The following is a 23,641-nucleotide window of genomic DNA, read 5'->3' as shown; positions in this document are numbered from 1 at the left end:
CCGATGACTCCCTCAGAAGGCCTTTTTCTCTCAGTCACTGGCATTTGTCGTCTCGTTAGGATTTCCACGGTATCAGTACTGTTGTTGTTTTTAGACGATCCGCTCTCCGTTGGATCGACAGGCAAGCGTTGTTCATTATCCACTATTTTATTCGGACATGAAAAACGTTTGTGGCCTAAATTTCCACACTCAAAGCACTTAAGATTATCAGTACTTGCATACAGCATGTATGAATTTTCTCCATTATTCACACGGAACGAGATCTCTAACGTACGCTCAGGTGAAGTTAGAAACATCAAAACTTGTCTTCTAAAAGACAAAACGTGTTTCAGTGCCGTGTTTTTACACCCTAATGGGATCATTCTAACTGGACTTGCGATTTTTCCATATCGTGTCAATTCTTTAGTGATTGCATCATTTGAGATGAAAGGTGGCACATTTGAAATAGTTACTTTAGTAGCCGGAGCCACTAAAGGAGTCACGGGCACAAACTTTCCACTCTCCACTCTCCTCCGAAAAGATTCCACTCTCCGTCAGCTGGTTCACTAACTGCTCCGTTTTCAAAAACACTACAATAGCCTTGTTCATTCGTGATGCTGAGAGAATATTTTCAAAACCAACCAATTCTCCCACCACCACGAGAACATCCTCCACACTAACGCCAGGCTCGGCCACACACCTGCAACCATTTCGCATCGACAGGTGTGGATTAACCTGTACAGGGTCAGACGCCATACCGTCACGCGACAAACGCAGCGAGCGGCTTAAAGGACAAAAACCTTCACTAGATTATAATCAATTACCAAAAAGGGGGAAAAAAGAAAAGAAACCTGAATAAAGAACAGTTTTTTCCGCTCACTCAAACCAAACACGCTCCACTCTGCCTACCACACTCGCACATGCGCAGAGAGAGAGAGAGAGAGAGAGAGAGAGAGAGAGAGAGAGAGAGAGAGAGAGAGAGAGAGAGAGAGAGAGAGAGAGAATGCACATGGTTGCCAGATTGCAAAGTTTAGGTAAAACACTGGATATAATACGTGTTCTTTTAATAGAAAAATCTGGCAACCGCAAGCATGAACGCTTGAACGGTCCACTTCTGACAAAACCAAAGGTGATTTTGGCCACGTTTTTATATTTTAAACTACATTTTAGTCTCGTCTTTTTTCATTGATATAGTCACAGTTATCTTTTAATGACGTTTGTGTCATCTCGTCTTAAGGCCCTTTCACACCGGACGCGTAACGAAAAAGCGAAGCAGAAAAAGCGAATATTTCGTGTGCGAATAGTTCGCGTTAAAACCATTCACACCAGCCGCGACGCGAGTTTGCGACGTTTCAGAGCTCCAACATTCCAAAACATTCGCCGCGAGAGCTGAGAAACACGGACACGTAATCATTCAGTGGAGACGAGCTTTTAATTTTCTTTAAAAGACAGAGAAGAAGGCTTTGGGTGCACACCCAGTCTTAAAGTACAGAGAGTCTGAAGGGGAGAATGCTAATCTTGTACAGGAGCTAAAACTTTATCATGGCCGGTTCCGAACTTACTTTCAAATGCCCGTGGGACAATTTGACGAGCTCCTCCAGACAGAGACGGTAGCAGCGCATCTTACCACACACACACACACACACACACACACACACACACACACACACACACACACACACACACACACACACACACACACACACACACACACACACACACACACACACACACACACACACACACTCTCTCTCTCTCTCTTCAGGAACGGCTCGATCCGGAGCTGCTGTGTTTCCAGTTGAGTCACAATGTAAACATTTTAGTGCCACAGTCGTACTGACGGAAACACATTCACTTTCAATAGTCGCGGACGCAATTGGATAAAAAAAAAAAAAAAAAATCAATGTATTGATTATAATATCGTAGTCTGTAGCCTATAGTGGGCAAACACAGCTGCATCTGTACAGCTGTAAACACAACTACAGCTGTAATCTCGTGAGAAATGCGACACCTGGCAAAGGTTAATGTTGATTGAATGGCTAGTGACATCAACTGGACATTTCGTCACCTTTGTTTCCTTGTATGTGATTGGTTTAAGCCTTTTCTGTCGTTGCGAGTGTTAAAAAAATCGACATCGAAACGAAAAAAAAAAACATCGTTTTTTCGCAACAGCACATTCGCGTTCAGTGTGAAAGCTCTCATTACACAAACAGCTGATCAAAAAATAAAACCATCGCGCAAATTATTCGCGCGTCAAAATCGCATCCAGTGTGAAAGGACCTTTAGTCATGGAAAAAAAGGTTGTCAACGAACATTTTTCGTCATATTTTCGTTAGTGAAATTAACACTAATAAAGTCAGCAATAGTGGGACATCAGCTAAAATGGGACAAATAATATTTTGGCGTAGTGCTTTTGAATATACAAAAGCTGGAATTAAAGGGATTTCTGAACATAAAGCATCATCATTAACACAATCCACAAGTGTTTCTGTTTCTATTCTTTTATAAGTAAATCTTTTACATTTTGAAAAATGTCTACTGAAAAAAAAACGAAGATTTTGGAAAATGTTTCCCATTTTACCAATTGCACTGTCCCAATTTACCTGAAAATGGCTATATAATAAAAATGGGTTATATCATTCTCTGTATAAAAAAAAACAAAATAAACCCATATTCCTTCAAACCCCATGGTTGGAGATACAAGAGATCTTGGGCATTTGTTTAAAACATTAATTGTGTTTAGCACAGTTTAGCAAAAAAGTGAAGTTTACCAATTTTGCTGATTTCACCCTATTTAATTCAACTTCACAAGTTTATAGTGGCTGTTTATAATAAACTTGCATAAATGAGCAGATAAATCTAGACGTAGTATCTTATTCCTACCAGACAGTATGATATTCAAATGGATAGTTTTCACAATTTGGCTTAATTTATTAATTGTATGTTTTTCATCGGATGGTCTACCATCCATATTGAAACTACATTAAAGTATGCCGAAGATTGGCACGCAAACGGTGGCTCAGGTAGGTCAAAAATAAGTGAGGAGAAGGGTTAGAATAATGCAACATCAGCGATCACAGACATCCACATTCGGATGGGATTAGATTTCTCAGAGGACCGTTGAGTTCGGCGAAAATCAGTAGGTTATTTGCACTGTAATTCTCAGAGGTTGTGTGAGATTAAAATAGCAAAGACATCTGTGAAACACGAATTTCTTTAACGTTGCCCTGGAAAACTAGTCCCGCCCGAATAGAGAATCGAAGAGAATGGGAAAGTGTGTCCAAACTTTTGACTGGTAGTGAAAACCGCCCAGCTCTTAAAGCATCATGTGTCTGTCTGGAGCATCAGTGAATGATTTCACCTTTTTTAATATTTGTGTATGAACCGCCTCGATAACGACACACAGTATCAAGTATCAAGAATCAAGAGTATGTTCATTCATGTAGATTCAGTTATTATTTTGAAATGAGGACTATATGTAAACATCTGTTATGTAAAATAGCTTATTCAGGACAGTCCTACATAAAAAAACATGCAATTTTTATGATCCCTTTTATTTTGTTAATATTATTTATTAATATATTGCATAAAAATGTCACATACCCTTTCTTCTTTTGATGGTAGAGATTTGAAAGTGCACCATCAGGTCTTGCGATGGCCGGGACATTTTGCAGTTCTTTAAGAAGAGAATAAAGCTGCCAGTCTCCCCCGATGGCTGGGTTCCATTCAGTGGTTTTTTCAGAAATTTCCTTAAATGCCAAAAGTACCACATTGTTGGGATGTTTTCAGGTTGGAGGCATGTTGGAATAGTGTGGTTCAGAATGAGCACATTTGTGTTGTACGTCTCGGGCACGATGAAATGCCACATTGTCCGTGCATATTCAGGAAAAGTGTTTGGGGTAAAGAAATCGTGGGTTAAACGACTCTCTGGGAGATCAACAATGATACGAGCCAGTACTGTAAAATAAAGAAAGTTCAACAATTCGCATTTGACAACTTTGTTTAGACAATTTGTGCTTAAATATATAAGCTTTACCATTGCACTTACAGTTAGTGGAATATCTCATTGATACACCGATGACGTTCATGTTCAGAGTTTGACCTCCAGACACTTCCAAAGACAGTTTGACAACTTTACGCACTCTGACTTCTTTAATGGTTCCATTCTGACAAAACCTCCCAATAGTGACATTCTCCGTTGTGATCATGTAAACGTGCTTGTCTGAGCAGCCGTCTGTCGGTCCAATCTGCCTTAAACCAGTCGTACTGAAATTCAACGTGGTAAAATTTTTTGTATCTGTAGGCTTCAGATTCCAGGTGAAGATCCGATTGAACTTTTGAAAGGCATCTTGTTCTTTGGGTTCAATGTTCATCACTGTTGAACAAATGTGTTATGTCAGAGAAAGACACAGTAGATTTATTGAGTTGACAACAAGCACACAGTGTTAATCACATTCATAATCCTCCCAGTCAAAAGTAGACGAACACCTAAAATTAGTGATGTCTGGTTCATGAACAAATCTTTCATTCAATCTTTGGTCGAACCAGTTCACCAAATAGGACTGAATCGTTCTAAACAGTTTGCGTCTTGAATCAGCGCTGATCCACAAGTTACTAAAGTTACTCACATTCGCACATGCCTGACAGCAGGGGCGGCGTTTACGTATAGCAGTTGCCATACCCTGGCATTCAGACAAGCAGGGGAAACAAACAGCTCATGATGCTGCTAGTTAGTTCTGTTGCAGCTTTGAAAAACAAATTTAAACAGCCAAACCATGTCCTAACCTCAGACTGTAAAAGGTCCTAACCAGACGCAATATGACAGAATTTTCAGCGGCAAACCAGACTCGACCCGAGATCAATCAATCAAAAATCACAGCCAATCAGAAGAGCGTGTGGTTTGCAATGAAATGGATAAGTACAATATTGAATTCGTAAATCTTACACCATTTTAGCATGATTAAAAATGCATACTGACTGAAATTTGTTTTTATCAAAGAGTACACTTGTTTGTCATACATCTTGAGTTGACAGTTTGAATATAGTTGTTTCCTTTAATTTATTTTCAAGATGAGGTGAATAATCCATTGTCTATAAAAGTCACAAAAAATTATATTCAAACTCACTTTAAATAATTTTTTACATTACAATTAATCTGCACTTGTTATATTTTGTGTGTTGCTCCAGCCACAACGAAGGCTCATATGGCTGTTTCAGTATTTGCATAGATTTTTTTTCAATTGTTGTTAAAGGGGTGATGAATTAAGAAATCAACTTTCCTTTGAGCCTTTGGTATATAAAAGTTAATCGTGATATAAGAATATCTTGTAAGTTTCAGAGCTGAAAACATCCTTGTTAGTCAAAGAAAAGCTTTTATAGACACCAGGCCCAGAAAACGAGAGCTCTCACAATATGTCGACCATTGACATATTAGGACACAGAAGCACCACCTCAAGCCCGCCCACCGACTCGTGGAGCTAAACGATGCGGAATCGATTGTAAACAAGATAGAGGTTGAGACTGGATTTGCAGACAAATTGAGATTAAAACACAATGCGATGCTTTCTATATTGGATCTGACAGGAACGGTGCAACACACTTATGTGAGTAAAACATGTTTTTTTAAATGTGTTAGTATTGCATTGTTACAGATCGTTTGATATCTATTGATTACATACCTTAGCACGCTGTCACAGGCTGGATAAGGTTTTATTGGTTCATTCGTGATCAGACTCGGCCTTGTAATGCCAGCTCGCAAAGCCCAAAATCCCGGGCCAATGTGTTTTTCAGATGGGCTATCACCGGCCAGCCGACGCGCGCGTGTACGGGTCGCGGTTATATTCACTTATGATCGGGCGAAATGATACAGAAATAACATTCCAATCAATCGTGGGTGGATGAGAGATGATTCATTGTTTGTTTGATAAAGACATTTTGCGAGCCCTGGCTGTGGGCTGGGCGATTCATTCCGGTTGCCGTTTGCCACACGCTGTCACTAGCCACGTTTACATGCGCACTTTTTTGTCATTCCAATTAAAATCATTCCGATTGAAAGATTCGGTGGACTGTTTACATGAGATGTTATCTAAACCGATCTGGTGTTTACATGTGCTGACTTTCAGTCGGGATCGTTTTGTGACCTGCGCACACAGTTTGTCTGCCGCCTCAGATTCGTAACGTTAGTATCGTGGATCAATAGTTCTGTGTTGGTAATTTTTGTATTAATTTTTTTTTCTGTGGGCGGACATGCAGTAGTTTAATCTAATTTATGTCCTATACAATGGCTATTTCAACAGCTGTGAATGATGAATGCGGAATCAAAAATGAATTCAATTCATTTATTTTGAAAAACACAAAATTAACAATAAAATGCACTCAAATTATTAATAAAAACATAGGATATACGGTGAAACATGAATGAAGCATTCAAGACGTGCTCAGCATCATTACTAGTAGTACTACACATATATATTTCAGATGATTAAGGAAAGATACCATAATCACAAAAGTATAAATATTAACAAAAGTAATTAAAGTAGACTGTGGGTAATGTTACTTAACCAATTTGAAGCAGTTGTTGAATTTTTCTTTATAGCTAACTTAACTAACGAGAAACAGAGAGCAGCTTAAATGTTCCCCGTTGAAATGGCAGCTCTCAACAGCCACCAGGACTTGTACAGTTTTATAAAAGCTATTTATTATTTGTCGTAAAGTGTAAGAATCACCTCAGGAAAAAAAAAATTCTGTCAGGCGCAGTTGAAGCCTAGGACAAATGCTGTCAAGATGAGATGGTGTAGCCAGGCTATGTCTGTGTCATTATTCCAACATCATGTTCATAACATGTTACGAAATAAAACGATTAATACCTCAGAAAAATGAACTTTCCTCTCTTGTCAACATTAGCCTGGTGTGAGCGCGGCGCGCGCTCTTCAGTTGAGGAGGCGCGCGCTGTATATCACGTCACAGAAAGACGTGCACTCAAAGTAATCGCGCTGAATATCACGTCACAGAAAGACATGCACTCAAAGTAATCGGATCAGATCGTTTACATGGTGGAATTTTTCGTTTGATCGGTTCATGAAAAGGTTTATCCCACCCCTCTCAAACCCATTACAATTTCATTCGGTTTGGCCATTTTTATTCCGATTGAGGTGTTTATATGGAGCATTTTCGTTCGGATTGGACTTTTAAACCGATTACAGTGCTCCATGTAAACGCACTTACTGACAGGGGAGCAGAAGCTCTCAGGAGGGTCTCGATGAAAGTTACCATCGACTGAGCCCCGTCTTCCGCTCCTTCTTTCAAGCCGTGAATCCTGATGTTGTCCCTTCTCATGCGGCCCTCTTGGTCCGTCAGTTTAGCTGCAACTTGCTTTTGTAGCTCTAAAAGTTCCAAAGTGGCGTCCTCGATATTTTGAATCCGGTCTTCTGACTCCGTTATGCGCCGCTCTGCCTCATCCATCCTGCTATCCATTTTTTGTATGTCCTCCCGAATTACTTTGAGGCTTTCCCCGTTCTCACTACGAAAATCTCTTATCTCTTGCAGCACATTGCCATGTTGTTAGATGACTTCTGCCGAACTAGCTCGTCTGCTTTGCTCGTGGCTTTGCAAACTTCGTCTCCCATGTTTCCAGTGTTGTTTCCAGTCTTCCTCGCTTTCCCTCTTGTCATGATCCTACCCCCTTACTTTAATTTCCTAATTTTGATGTTTCTAATCTGAAACAGGGGGTATTTTAACACCTTAGTCGGAGAGTTGTTACTCTATGCTGCCGCCATTACCAACGCCAAACCGGAAGTCTCACTCCATTATTTTAAAGATTGGAAACGCAATGATGGTTTGTAAAATTGCATGGTATTTCATGGAACAGCTTATTTAGAATAAATAAGCTGATATAAAGCTAAAAGGTTTTAAGGGGGCAAAGTAAATGTTTAAAATGTAATCATCAAAACAGTAGAAACCTATTGAACATACTGGAAACCTGCTTTGCATTTTTAGTCTTGTCGACTATATATTGAGGTGGCAGCAGTTCTCAGCTCAACAGTAGACTTACACATACAGTGGTTCCCTTACGAGAGTACGCTCGTATTGCGTTTTGCTAAAACGCTAGGGGGGAATTCCTTTCCTCGAGATATTGAAGCAAATTTTTATCCAAAAATACCATGTACACGCAGTGCAGCTGCACAACTCTCAGCAGGAAGCAGCTGCGTGCTGATTGGCTGTGCCGCTGCAACTGCAGCAACCTATAGCGAGACCGTGGGGCGGGACGGACCAATCAGGTCCTTCCAAATTCCCGCCACAAGGGGCAACAGAATTTGCATAGCCAAGGGTATATAAGACCCACTCTCGCAAGGTTAGTCAGATTAATTCTTCTTCAGCGACTTGCAATCGTTGAGCTCCGGATCGAAGCCCGCCGTCGACACGCACCCAGCGGAATTCCCTGCAGCCCTGAGGACGACCGATTCCAACCTGGTCTCCGCCTTCAGCCGCCTGCTGTTCCAGCTGAGCCATCCGGCGTTAAAATATCCTTTATACTATGTTTATGTGTGTTTATGATGTGTGCGTTGCTGCCAACGCCACTTCTAAGAGCTTCTAGCTCTCCACCTCTCTTCTCTCGTGCCCGCCGCGTGTTTACGCCGTGAACAGAGAACATTGGTCCTCCGCCGCTTCAATAAAGCCGAGGTCAGACGGAGCGCTCCTCTTCTCTCGTTCCGTCGTACTGAAATGCGCCGCGGACAGAGAATGTGATACCCCACGGAGCTCTCCCTTTCTCTCGTTCCGTCGCGCTGAGAAGCGGCGCGGACGGAGAATGTTTTCCCCGCCGCACTGATGACGCCGCGGACATACAGAGTTTCACTCCTTCCTCTCTCATCTCCACCGCTCTAAAATGGCCGTGGACAGAGAACGTTATATACCCGCTGCGGACATACAGAGCTCTCCCTTCCTCTCATTCCGTCGCGCTGAAACGCGCAGCGGACCGAGAATGTTATATCCTCGCTGCGCTGATGACGCTGCGGACATATGGAGCTCTACACGCGCCTCCCTCTCTCTCCTCCGCCGCTCTAAAATGGCCGTGGACAGAGAATGTTATTCCCGCCGTGCTAATGGCATCGCGGGCATACGGGGCTTTTCACTCGCTTCTTCTCTTACTCCGCCGCCCTGATATGCCGCGGGCAGAGAATGCTAGAGGAGAGACATGCGAACTCAGGCTGCTGGATATACCGAGAACGCGCTTACGTCACAGCCGTTCTCGCTGCAGCGCGCGCTTGCTGCCAAAGGTAAACAGCCTTATATGGCAGCGCGCGCTCTCTGCACAGTGCACGTTCGCTGACTAGAGCGCGTCATAACACGTGCTCTCCATCTAGAGCATAACAATGTCATAAAATGGCTGCCTAACTTGCGCCTTTTTTCCCTCAAATATCACTTCTCCCAGTCCCCCTATTCAGGCGGCTGGAGTGGTTCAACACTGTAGGTAATGTGTCCACTACATAGTGTGCACTCCTGCATAAGCACTGTTAATTCAGTGCCACAAAATCACTCAATAAACCTGATATTCTCCCAGTTCCCTTAGATCAGGTGACTGGAGATGTAACATTGCAATAACTAGCCTGTGGCCAAACATGCTCAGTTGCACATTGACGCTGTTATGCGTTTATCTCTGTGAATTCGCTCGCTGGCGTACGCCGCGAATACTCTAATGTAGTGGCACCCATTATACAGTGCACGCCACCACACATTATTTACAATGAATCAGAGCTTTTCTAGTGGCTAGGTAGACCCGCGCCTGCAGAGCACGCGCTATCCATTAGCCCTGCCGCTAACGTGCACGTGGACTAATCCGCAAGAATGCGTCCACTTTACAGTAACACTAACTAAACACAGTGTTACGAGTTCATCTGTAGGCAGGTGCCAACATCAAAGTTGTACCCCTACACTCAAGCACTTCCCTATGTTCCCCAGCTCCCTGCACTCAGGCGGCTGGGAACACTATTTCCCTATTTACTATTTATGAGCCCGTGAGCAACGTGCTCTTCTGTACACAAACACAATCCCCTTGGTAAGCGCCACTTCCAAGGCGACCCAATAAGGCGTGCGTCACCATTCAGTGCACGCCGCCTCTCACAGTGCTACTAGCACAATGCATCCGGGCTAACAGGTCCCTGTTATTCAGTGACCCGCCCCACAAATTAATTAAATCCTTGGCTTCGATAACAAGGTTACTCGCTACAGTTCGCTCGGAAAGTTTACCAATACAAGGTGCTACCTTTTTGGTCTATCTCTGACTCCCCGCACGAAGTGCATGGAAGCGGCGCTAACCCCGCTGAGGCTTCGGGGAATGAGAATTCTCAATTATCTTGATGACTGGCTCAGAATAGCTCAGTCAGAGATACAGTTGTTAAACCACAGATCTTGGCTTCTCAACCATTTAGAATGCTTGGGACTCAGAATCAACGTGGCAAAGAGTTTATTGTCTCCCACATAGAAAGTTTCGTTTCTGGGAACAGTATTGGACTCACTGCAGATGAGCGCGCGACTGAAGTCACAGCGCGCGCTCTCTGTTCAGAACCGAGCGGTTTCCCTCAGGTCCGGTGCATGCATTCCTCTCAAACACTTTCAGAGGATGCTGGGTCTCATGGCCTCGGCGGCGCCAGTTCTCAGACTGGGTCTGTTGCACATGCGCCCCCTACAGCACTGGCTGAATCGCCGCGTTCCAGCTCACACATGGCTCTCGGGCCGATTGCAAATCAAGGTAGACCACAGCTGTGTGTTGGCTCTGGCTCCTTGGAAAAATCCCGTCTGGTACCAGACGGGCGTGAGTTTGGGCACTGTTACGAAGTGGAAAGTTATCTCGACAGATGCATCCAACCTAGGTTGGGGAGCCCTTCACGAGGGCAGGCCAGTCCCCGGTCTCTGGTCAGACTCGGAGAGGAGCCTTTACATAAACTGTCTAGAGATGAAAGCGGTCACGCTATCGCTAAGAGCGTTCCTTCCGTACATAAAGCACCACCATGCCCTGGTCCGAACGGACAGCAGGTCGGTGGTAGCCTATATAAATCGCCAAGGCGGTCTGAAAATTATCGATCTGCACACAATGGCGTAAGAAGTCCTAATATGGGCCGAGCACAATCTGAGCTCGCTGAGAGCGACTCATGCGCCAGGCATTCTGAATTTGGGTCCGGACATGCTGTCCGGGTGCAATTCAGACAATTGGGGCAGTTCTTGGAGAGGCAAAAGTGGATCTTTTCGCCTCACAAGACTATGCTCAATGCCGAATATAATTCTCCAAGCACAAGGATGCGTTGGCCCACGAATGGTCCAACCTTCCTCTTTATGCTTTTCCCCCAATCTCAATGTTACCTCAGGTCATTGAGAGGATCAGGGAGAGCAAATGCGCTGTGCTTTTAATAGCCCCGCTTTGGAGAAATCAACCTTGGTTCTCACTGGCCCATCAACGGGTACATGAGAACCTCTCCGAAAATGTATTGAATATTATTACTGAAGCTAGAGCTCTCGCGACCAGGCGGCTCTTTTCAGGCAAATGGTCAGTCTTTTCGGACGGTGTAAAGCGCGAAGTCTGACCCCACATGATTGTGAAGTGTCAGAAGTGCTTACATTTTTACAAGAGCTTCTGGACGCGGCTCGTTCCCCCTCCACGCTTGAATTTATGTGGCTGCTATAGCAGCGTATCACATTCAAGTGAACGGACTGTCACTAGGAAAGAACGATCTCATTGTTCGCTTCCTAAAAGGGGCTAGAAGGCTTCACCCACCTCGCCCCCCTTCAGTCCCTATATGGGATCTGTCCACGGTCCTGGATGCCATGAAGAGCTCTGCATTGAGCCTCTGCATTCGGTGAGCTTAAAGCTCATGTCACTGAAGACCGTTTTTCTGCTGGCGATCGTGTCAGTTAAGCGAGTGGGTGATCTGCACGCGCTCTCTGTGAGCGCCTCGTGTCTTGAATTGGGGCCAAACGACTTCAAGTCGTCCTCAAACCAAGACATGGATATGTACCTAAGTGCTTTCAACTCCGTTCAGAGAACAGGTCATTCTCTCTTCAGCACTTTCATCTGTCCTGTCAGAGCGCTGAGGATATACATAGAGCGTTCCGCTGCTTAGGCAACTGAACAGCTCTTTGTGTGCTTTGGCGGCCACACCCAAGGGTGCGCGGTTACAAAGCAGACCTTTTCACGATGGATAGTGGATGCTATCTCGCTGGCTTATGAGTCTAAAGATCTCAGCTGCCCTTTAGGCATCAAAGCCCATTCTACTAGAGGCATGACCTCTTCGTGGGCTTGGTCTACTGGCATTTCTCTGAATGATATCTGTGCGGCGGCAGGCTGTGCCTCCCCGTCCACTTTTATCAGATTTATAATTTAGATGTCCTGGCCTTATAGGCTGGGCTTCTTGCTGTGTACAGATTTAACCCCTTAAGGCTCGAAAAGGCCGGTCTGGGTTAAATATTGTATAAGTCATAGCACATTCCTTATACGGCTCGAATTATCTGGCCATTCATTTTCCTGGCCCGACTATGTCTGGTCTATACATTATATTATTACACGTATATCGTGTTCATTCTCATTAAGGGCCCAACTCAGGTCTGGCTCATTCTGAATTATTGATATCATATTACGGGCCCACCTAGGTTGGCCTGGGTTTGGTGTCGTCGGCTTTAGAGCCGTTAAGCAAGCACGGCGTTTTGCATTGGTCCCCCTAGCGTTTTAGCAAAACGCAATACGAGAGTACTCTCGTAAGGGAACGTTTCGGTTACTAACGTAACCTCGGTTCCCTAAGAAGAGGGAACGAGTATTGCGTTTTGCTTGCCGTGCTTGCTCACTTGCTCAGGAGTCGCTTCAGTCGATTAACCTGACTAACCTTGCGAGAGTGGGTCTTATATACCCTTGGCTATGCAAATTCTGTTGCCCCTTGTGGAAGGACCTGATTGGTCTGTCCCGCCCCACGGTCTCGCTATAGGTTGCTGCAGTTGCAGCGGCACAGCCAATCAGCACGCAGCTGCTTCCTGCTGAGAGTTGTGCAGCTGCACTGCGTGTACATGGTATTTTTGGATAAAAATTTGCTTCAATATCTCGAGGAAAGGAATTCCCCCCTAGCGTTTTAGCAAAACGCAATACTCGTTCCCTCTTCTTAGGGAACCGAGGTTACGTTAGTAACCGAAACGTTCTCGAGTCCAGAAATGGTTGCAACAGTTTCCGAATCACCAGTAGGCCTACACTGAACCGGGTTTCTTTTGGACATGTTACAGAACTGATGAGCTGGAGAGACTGGGCATGTGTTACATCACTGTCTGAACTGCTGATATTATGAGCACGGCTAAACAGAGTTTTTCGCTCGTCCTTTCCAACACACGGCTGCGTGCGTGATGGTGGTGCACGCTGACGGAAGGGCATGAGCTGCAAGTGCAAACTATACCGATTTTAAACTAAAAACTGGTGATAAACTTGATTTTAAAACCAGAGTTAAACAAAGTCACTTTACTGCTGACAAGACATAGAAAATTAATTGTTGCTGGTTATATTGTTCTCCTCTTGATTTTATCATTACGCTGCTGTTGGCCGACAAACATATATCAGCGGTGACAAAACAAGCAAGCTGTTGTTACTTTTGATTCATGCGGCCAGCTCGTTTCTTTTTTCGTGATATTAAATTATGGGAAATCGGCTTTACCAACTAAGCAACTGCGATCAATTGACAGATGAAAGCCATCTCAAATCTTCCGGAGAACAATTAGCTATTTAGCCGTCACTCTTTTGTTGGTGAGCGATATCCATCAAAACCTTGGACCTAATTTTAACCGTGATGAACTACACCCCGCTGAAGTTTGCAGGCGACAAACTGCGTGCTCATAACGAGTGCAATTTCCATCTGTTTAAAACAACAAATCATGCGAAAGTTCTATTTACAAATCGTAACGTTGCTCAGTTTCTCTTGTGCTTTATATACGGAGTGATATACGGCACGCGTGTAACTAAAGAGTGTGCGCTACGAGTGCAGTATAATGGCCGACAGGACAGGAAAGCGATTTTCTGAGGTGAGAGAGACTTTTTATTTCCGTAACAAGCTACGAAAATGACGATGTTACTGGGACACCAAGGTAGCATTTTGCCTGCCTGGCTAAATTGGGAAACTGGCTTTCTTTGTCCTTCCAACATGCAGCTTGATCGCCCAAGTGACGTGACATGCACTTGGAAGACAAAACTTACTGTATATTTAGTAAATAATATTATAATAATATTTTTTAGTTAGTTGTCTTATTAGTTGTTAAAAGTACTAATTACTATTTAATCAAATGTCAAGGAAGAAAAAAATAGTTCTGTGGCATAAGGTGAAGTGAGAGCTGGGCTGGGGCAGGAGGGAGCCGGGCACATGAGAGTATCGCGGTTCGAACCGTGGGTGGTGTATCGCGGTTTTTCGGTTTGGTTTGAATATCGTTACACCCCTAATATTTAGTAACAAACCAGAAAGAATAACTAGGCTAAGTCAATTCATTTATTGACAGGGTTATCCGATCACAATCTTCTATTAGTAGTAAGAAAATTAACAAAAAGTAGGTTTGAATATCAACAAGAGAAAGGAAATTAGCTAAATATCATACCAAAAAGATTGCTAAATTGGGCCCAGCAATTGGATTGTTTTAACCCAGAAATTGGGTTATTTTTAACCCAGTGAATGGGTTGTTTTAACCCGGCGGTTGGTTTAAATGTTTGCTCAAAACAACCCAATTGCTGGGTTAGTCCATTTTCAACCCAACTTGGGTTGTTTTTAACTCAACATTTTTTAGAGTGTAGGGCAGTAAAAAGTACAATATTATTTGGGAAGGTTGTGAAGTAAAAGTTTTCCAAAGAAGAACTGTGATAAAGTACATATACTTGAAAAATAAAATTACTTGGAATGTAAAAATACTTAAGTACTGTCCGTAGTCAATATTGTTAAGCATTTCAAATACCTGGGTATGATTATAGATTCAAACTTAAATTTAAATTTTAAATTTTAAGAAACATATAAAAAAGGTTTCTAGCTGTGTTAGAGCAAGCTTAATGATTTTTAGGAATATTAGGCATCAGTTACCTTTGGCTGCTGCTAAACTCTTTATGGACACAATGATTTTCCGCATTTATCTTATTGTGCTACAAGCTGGTCTCAAGCAAGTGTAACAACATTGAAGCCATTATATACTCTCTATAAACAAGCTGTGAAAGTTTTAGATAAAAGAAACAAGGAGTAATCATCATTGCATGTGTTTGATGTATAAGTTAATTCATGATCTTGCGACACCACATCTTAAGCATTGTGTGACTTTCTGTAAAGACAATTCTAGGGAAACCAGGACATCCGTTAGAGGCGATTGTTCAGTTAAATTTTACCCATGGCATGACATTTTTTTTTAACATTAATATGAGTTCCCCTATCCTGTCTATGGTCCCCAAGTGGCTAGAGATTTCGATAGGTGTAAACCAAGTTCTGGCTGTCCTGCTCTGCCTTTGAGAAAATAAAGCTCAGACGAGCCCATCTGGAATCTTCCCTGTATGTTGTCATACGGGGAACGGTTACCTCCCCTTCTTCTGCTTTGCCCGCCCAGAGAATTTGTAGAAAATGGATTCCGTTTCGCAATGTTAGCACAGGCTTTACAAACAGACTTTGCAATATGGATTCGACAGCACCGCCACAAACAGTGAGTAACAGTGTTCATTAATGCCTGATCTGAGATCAGTGATTTCTGATGTGTAAGTTAGCTATAATTATTCAAGTTCACACAAACTTTCTTTCTAAATCGTTTAATACTGTTTATGCATCAGTGAATCAAGCCATTGACTAAACGATCAAGTTTACATCGTTTCTGTTAGTAGCATGAAACAAAACTGTTATCTAAATGATTAAACTACAGAGAAGCGATCAAAGAACACTCTCTTTATAATGTTCGGAGCGGTCAATCACACATCGCTAGTGTATCTTGCACACTTGCCCAAACTGCCTTTATAATGAATGCTGCTATGCTGCCAGGGGCAATTGATATAAAAAACATTTGTAGTATTTTTGATACAATAAAATTTGTATATATAATTGTAGGTATCTGAGCACTGGTGATTCAGTCATCACCATTGCCAATTACGAATGCGAAAAACGCAGAAAATCGAACCTGTTCCGAATTTTTTTTGACGGACGAAAGTTTCGGAGCCAGTGTGCAAACGTGATTTACATAACGTGAGGTCGAATTAATTTTTTGACGTGCGAAAATTTCAAATGTGAATTTCGGACTCAGTGTGCAAAGGCCTTTAGTGATGCACGGTTCGCGGTTATATCCACCGATCGGGCGGGCCAAGTTATACAAAATAACATTCCAATGAATTGCGGGTGGATGAGAGATAAATCATTGCGTTTGTTTGATAAAGAAATTTTGCGAGCCCTGTGGGACGAATCATCAATTATCCAGTCATAGCAGTGGGCGTTTACTTACAAGTCTTCAGTGCGGCACGCCCATAAAAACAGAGCGCTCCAAGAGACAGGCACAAAACCAGGGTAGAAAATAGCCTTTTACTTATTCATTATGTTTTTTAATGTAAAAACATTTGAACTGATGACGAACGTCATAAGTTGACCTTAAACAACAGTATAAAAATTAAAAAGCCAGTTCATGACACCTTTAAAATAGAATAGGCCTTTGTAATAAGCATTTGGCTCAGACATTATATTGTTAACTATATTCTAAATAAACTACAACAAAATATATTTATTTTGTCCTGTTCCTCAGCTCAATCTCACATACCTGACTCAAAGGCCCATTCATTATGCAGCTCATTATGCGGCTTATTATGTGGTTCTATTGTCTCCTCATGTGTAAATCACAGCATTATTCATGACCATTCACACCCCTTCACATACAGGCTTTTATAAAGAAAAAGTGTCTTACAAAATTTTAATAAATATATTGTTTTATGTGAATGAGTAGGCACAATGATTCTCACAATAGTTTGAAGCAAAAACAAAAGTCTTGAGGATTTTGTGGCATTAATTCAGTGACTTACTTTTTTTTCAAAAACTACGCATAAACATTATTCCTTAAAAAATACAAGCAAGTACGTAAACTTTCTAACATTATATTACGGTAAAAATAAAAAATTAAATTTATGGAAAAAAGTACAAATGTAAGAGCATGTCAAAACTTCTAAAGGGCCGCAAAACTGTGCAGTCGTTTTAGGGGTTAATGACCAGTGAAATATGATTGTCTAAATGAAAAATTTTAAAGTATAGTTTTTATGTGACAGCTCTCACCAGTATCTCTCATGATCTCCACAGTGAACACATTCTCTGGCTCTGAACAGCTGAAATTCAGATGGGTATCACTTTTGAGCACCACAGAAGACTGGCACACCTTTCTTATACAAACTTCACACTGTGTGTCTATGCCAGCACTGGTATTGATGTGGATGCTTGTTCCCTGTTCAACAGCAACATGGAGCTCTGCACCACCTGAAATTATGCAAAGACACACTTTTCTTAAGCAAACATCAAGATTCTAGGTATAACAAGAAAAAAAACAAAAAAACATTTTAGATGCTTTCACAACACTTTAACCCTGAGCTTTTTTCACAGATATAGTGAGTGTGACACAATTAGTCTTAATCCTTAAAGGATTCTATAGTCTTAATTAATTTATTAAAGCATAAAAATTGGCAGTTTCTCAATTGAAATTAAGTTATAAATAATGTTCTGTCATGACAACTCGCAGGAGATTGGTATGGTAAGAGATTGGCATGGTAATGGATATGGCAATGTTAATGTTAATGTATTTGGTCTTGGTGGAATAGATCTGCTACACTGCTGCAGAGCAAGTACAGATACAATAACAGAAAATGCTGTGAACATGTAAGACATAGGGGAGCGCAGGGCACAACCTAACGCGGGGTTAGTTGTAACAAGCCTGTTTTAACCCTTTCCACACATGCCAGAATGACGAAACTTAGTGTATTTAATAGTTGCCATATAAACATTATTTAGAGAAAAAATAGCGCCAAAATTAAAACATCTCTGGAAGATATTACTGAACATGTATTTAACCATAGCAAAAGTAAATTTCTTACTTAAGTTTAGTTTTCATCTCTGTTTTTTGTGTTTATTTAAAATAAGACAAATCCAATATTATTTTAATCTTATATCTGTTATTTAACAGTTGAGATCGTTCTTTAATGCTGATCTAATCAGCAGAAGACACAAGCAGTGATTTAAATCCCACTTGTGCAGATGGGGTGTGTTGTAACACTGCGTTACAATGAGCCCCTATTAGAAATATGCCATTATATTCTATACTTTTATTAATTCTTTTGAGAAACCATGAGAAAAGGGTAAATATTGACTGAGAGTTAATGTTCAGAAATTATTAATTATTGTTATGTTTTGAACTATGCTGTATAGCTGTATTTAGCGATGTGTTTGTAGTCAAACTCAAAAATGCTTATATTTTTAATGATTAAAAAATGGCATTATTTTATTTTAAAAAGTTAATAATTGTATTTTGTTGACAATTTTTTTTAGTTTGTCTTGGATAATTTTTGATTGTATCAGGTAACATTTTAAGCTCTCATTTGGTCATGTTACATTGTGCCCCACCACAGGTTACAATGTACCCCACCTATGGGGCATGTTGTCACATTTCACTTCCATTCTTTTGGGGTAAGTCAAGAAAAAAGTATACACTGTATTAATGAAACAAAAAAGCACATAATTGTACTAGACGTGTGCAATTAATGTGGAAAAAAATAAATACTCTGAACCCCAAGTGGATTTACACAAACAGAAAGTCAAAAAGCGTTAGGTTGTGCCCCGCTCTCCCTTACTGCTGCCGCACATGTAATATACAACAATTAACCCTTCCGCAGCAGATCTATACAGGTGGAGCTGGTGAAGGTGGCGGGTTTCTGAAAGCGCGCTGCAGACTGCTGACTGCAACACTACCGGTATTTGTTTCACGCCAGAACTAGGTAATTGTTTACACTCCTAAAATTGAAGGTTCTTAATTGGGATTTATGGTTCCATGAATGAAGAACCTTTAACATTCACAGAATCTTTCTATTGCACAAAAGTTTCTATATAGTGAAAAAGGCTCTTTAGATGATTACAATGTTCTTCACACAAAGAAAAAATGGTTTCAAGTTCAGGCTATTGTTTTAGATGTGCACCCCAAAACAACACAAATTGGAAGCTGTAGGGTACATCAGGTCTAAAGGCACACCGAGATAAATAGCACCGTTTTTTTCCCTTTAAACCACTAGAAGGTCCAAAAAACTTGCCGTAACACTTTCCAAAACATCTGCTTTTCAAGATGGATATTTGTGATCCTTGCGATCGACCCACTTTTGCAGCGCAAAGTTGATTATGCACTGATTTGATCTAATATTTGATGTTTTTTTTATGTTTTAGATTTAAGTAGCAAATGAGAATCGCTAAAATTATGAAATATATGTTGAGACAAAGGTCATATATGTTGATTTTCAGCTTTGTTCAAGGTAATTAAAGTTTTTCAATAACAGAGGATTATGTAAAAGTATGGTATTTGGGGTAAAAGTCCCCCCTTCTGTCGGGACTAAAGGCACAATTATGACATGATAATTAACAGCCGGCTGACTTTTCCATTTGTTGACATGACATAGAATATATCTCTTTATACAACAGTTCTTTCTGGTTCTCGAATCTGATTGGCTGAGAGCCTTTTCCAGCCGTGAGATATTCACCCAGTATCGGCACTCAAACCGATTCACCGTTTGTATTTCTCTGCTTGCAGCGACTGTCAGAGCGGTTGAGCAAATCAACCATAAGTTTTAAAAATACTACTGTTGTGTCAAGAAATTTAGTTTTAACAGTGTTTTAGGTCAGGATGTAGTTATTTGGACCTCAAATATGTGACTCATAAAACATAGAGTCTATTTTACAATTTGTTCAGACGCTTTCGCAGATGCGAGCTCCAGGCCACCAGCGGCCGTTCAGCGCTCGTGTACCCGCAGAGAACAGCTTCATCTCAGTCAGTCCTTCTGGAATTTGCCACTGGCTCTTATATAGATATTGGTTAAACAGATATAATTCATTTTGGGTATATCAAGCGGGCAATCTTTGGTCTTTTTAATCTATAACATGTTCCAGAGCAAACCAATTTTGGTTAAGAAGAAAATTAAGTTTTATGACTTTAAATTTAGGCTATATTTAACTTTAGTCCTGTATGGCTTACTAGAGCAATGGTTTTGTACGTTTGATTGAATTGTTTGCTTGTGTTTTAATTCTTATTGTCTTTTATAATGTTTATTGTTGTTCATTTAAATATTACTGTTCAATAAATACTATTTTATACATAGCTAAATATTAGGGCTGGGTATTGACACAAATTTCACAATTCGATTCGATTCTATTTCGATTCACAAGCTTGAGATTCGATTCGATTCAATATTAATATATTTTTTTCTCAAGGAAAACTAATTTCTTAAAGCTGCAGTCCGTAACTTTTTACACTCTAGCAGTTAATAAAAAAAGCTGCATACATCTTGTAAAAGAACATTGCAGGCGGAGCTACTTCTCTGAAATAGTCCCAATACAAACACTTATTATAAGTGTACCATAATGATTCAGGCTAAGATAAAAACACGGTTTGGAAAATGGATACATGATGTACATTCTCATTATATAATTTTTGTAAATCTTGAACACAAAAAAAGTTACGGACAGCAGCTTTAACTAATGCTGTAAACTATGGGAGTCAGCTGGTACAGTAGCCCACTATAATATTGAAGGTAAAAAAAAAAACTGATTTGTATACAAACACTTAAATTACACTCAATTATGTTTTTTTGTATAGTAATAAAGTTATAATATTAACTTTATAATTGCATAATCATATTTCTACTCCAATTCGTTTTTTGAAATATAAACATTTAAATGATGGCGGTCATAAAAACTTGCCAGATATATTGAAAAAATACATGCATTAAATACATGCAAAAATACATGCAAAATAAAAATACATGCATTAAATAATCAAGAACATTAAAAATTATAATGAATAGCCTATGTAATATGGTGCATATATCATGCAATAATATGCTCCTCTCTAGAGATAACTTTTTTCTTTCCACGGTTGAAACACTGATTGAGTGATGTGACATGATACGGATTTCGTCTTTCATCTTTTAACACACTTTCAGATTCATGTTTATTTCACGCTGATATTAAGGCAGAACAGAAGATCAGTTCACGTGCGCCAGCAGAAGGCCATGTGGGAACGCTCTGTTAACATCCCAAATATCCTCTTTCTAATGTTGTTGTGTGACCATAGAATAACCAAAATGGGACGTCAAACCAAGTAGGGCTCGCTGCAGCCTGCAGTGGATATCCAACTCCGCCCACATCCAAGTGTGACGTCAGAAATCCCGCCCTGCAGCTAATTTCATTGGTTACAGTGACGGGTAGGTTTAGGGAAAAGAGTTTGGTATAGACAATCAGTACTTAATTCGTCACAGTGACGGGTAGGTTTAGGGAAAAGAGTTTGGTGTAGGCAATCAGTACTTAATTCGTTACAGTGACGGGTAGGTTTAGGGAAAAGAGTTTGGTATAGGCAATCAGTACTTAATTCGTCACAGTGACGGGTAGGTTTAGGGAAAAGAGTTTGGTATAGGCAATCAGTACTTAATTCGTCACAGTGACGGGTAGGTTTAGGGAAAAGAGTTTGGTATAGGCAATCAGTACTTAATTCGTCACAGTGACGGGTAGGTTTAGGGAAAAGAGTTTGGTGTAGGCAATCAGTACTTAATTCGTTACAGTGACGGGTAGGTTTAGGGAAAAGAGTTTGGTATAGGCAATCAGTACTTAATTCGTCACAGTGACGGGTAGGTTTAGGGAAAAGAGTTTGGTGTAGGCAATCAGTACTTAATTCGTTACAGTGACGGGTAGGTTTAGGGAAAAGAGTTTGGTGTAGGCAATCAGTACTTAATTCGTTACAGTGACGGGTAGGTTTAGGGAAAAGAGTTTGGTGTAGGCAATCAGTACTTAATTCGTTACAGTGATGGGTAGGTTTAGGGATCAGTGTTTGGTGTAGAGGCAGTCTCTACTGTGATTGATAAGACCAATAAAATCGTAAAAATCGGCTGCAGGGCGGCAATGGCCTGGCCTCTGACGACACACTTGGATGTGGGCCGGGTTGGACATCCACCGCAGGCTGCAGCAAGCCCCTTCTCCGTCAAATCAGGAACTTTAAACTGCTGCATGTTCATAACCAAATGAGGACATTTTAGGAACGTCCCTAATGTTGTATAAAGGTTTGGGATTTCCATCACCTTTAGAGAACTTTTAGGGAATGTTGAAATGGGTATTCACTTTGAATGATAGTTTACTTATTGAACAAAAATGTATTATTTTATTGATCAAAATAAACAGAAAATAGTACAAACTTAGCTAAAGTTATTGTTTTGAACAAGTATTAACATTATTAAAAACATATTATTTTAGCAGTATTTTGCTAATTATTTTAAGTAGGCTATGTGTATCAACATGTGTATTTTGCCCCGTGTCTGTGGGGTAAACGGCCCACCTTGCCAACTCATACATTTATAAGATTTTTAAACAAAATAAACCACTTTTATGATTTATTTTCACACAAAATCTGTTGCTCAATAAATGTTTTATTCAGAAGTTTTTTTCTGCACTCATACACCACGGAAGTAGTGAAAATCAAAATTTTCTTAAGGTGTGCCTTTATCCCCGGATGTACCCTAATAATGTTTTGGAAGTAAAATACATTGAAACACTGAATAAAATTGTCATTAGTCGATATAAATTATTACAATCAAACAAACAGTTGATTTGCAGATTACAATATGGGTAAATTAAACGCATTGTAAAGATTTTACCTGTGAGCTCCGAGAATGACGACAGTAAAAAACCCAAAAGAAGCGAAAAGCACGTCCACCGCCAGATTAGCATGACTTTTTCCAATAAACTCCTTACAGTTAAAAATGTAAGCGTGAGCCACTGACGGCAGATATTAGTTTTCAATGTTCCTCAGATAATAAAGCGACTTGAGTACAGTTACTAAAACCGGCGTCTGCTGCCGTTTACATCGAGAGAGAGAGAGAGAGAGAGAGAGAGAGAGAGAGAGAGAGAGAGAGAGAGAGAGAGAGAGAGAGAGAGAGAGAGTAGTGTGTCATCGTATGGATAATAGCATATTTTCGTATGGGATTTTTATTTTAAATGATTACATTTAGGACTATTTATATATCATTTAAATAATTATTATAAATTAATTAAATATTATGTGTATCGTTCATTATTGCGTATTTGACATTAATACCTCTTTAGTATATTTCTTTAATAACTACTGGACAGAAATGGATAGTATTAGTAGTCAAGTTGTATATTATAATGTAGTGATTGAAGAGATAGATAGATAGATAGATAGATAGATAGATAGATAGATAGATAGATAGATAGATAGATAGATAGATAGATAGATAGATAGATAGATAGATAGATAGATAGATAGATAGATAGATAGATAGATAGATAGATCAGGATCATTAACAAATGCTGAGCTATTGACAAAATCCAAACAATGTTTACAAAAGGTTGAAACATTCATTGATGCTCCAGAAGGAAACAGTAAGTAAGATAAGTAA

At 40.5% G+C, this 23,641-nt stretch overlaps 1 protein-coding gene across 2 annotated transcripts in view; it reads right to left on the bottom strand.

Moving 5' to 3' along the window:
* LOC307138040 (CUB domain-containing protein 1-like) overlaps nucleotides 1-23,100 on the bottom strand; it is a 102,705-nt gene extending 79,605 nt beyond the window's left edge. Inside the window, exons 1-4 of one of the 2 annotated variants that reach the window (XM_079836144.1) lie at nucleotides 22,877-23,100; nucleotides 17,262-17,459; nucleotides 4,028-4,354; nucleotides 3,583-3,936 (exon numbers count right to left, since the gene is read on the bottom strand). In XM_079836144.1, the coding sequence (XP_079692270.1) occupies nucleotides 3,583-3,936; nucleotides 4,028-4,354; nucleotides 17,262-17,459; nucleotides 22,877-22,949 (952 nt within the window). In that variant the 5' untranslated portion in view covers nucleotides 22,950-23,100. The remainder of the gene's footprint in view (nucleotides 1-3,582; nucleotides 3,937-4,027; nucleotides 4,355-17,261; nucleotides 17,460-22,876) is intronic. The other variant, XM_079836145.1, reaches the window with a different exon arrangement.
* Nucleotides 23,101-23,641: the final 541 nt, after the last annotated feature.

This window comes from Gobio gobio, assembly GCF_949357685.1.
Source record: "Gobio gobio genome assembly, chromosome: 15".
NCBI lineage: Eukaryota > Metazoa > Chordata > Actinopteri > Cypriniformes > Gobionidae > Gobio > Gobio gobio.
This window is presented reverse-complemented; position numbering and strand designations above follow the sequence as displayed.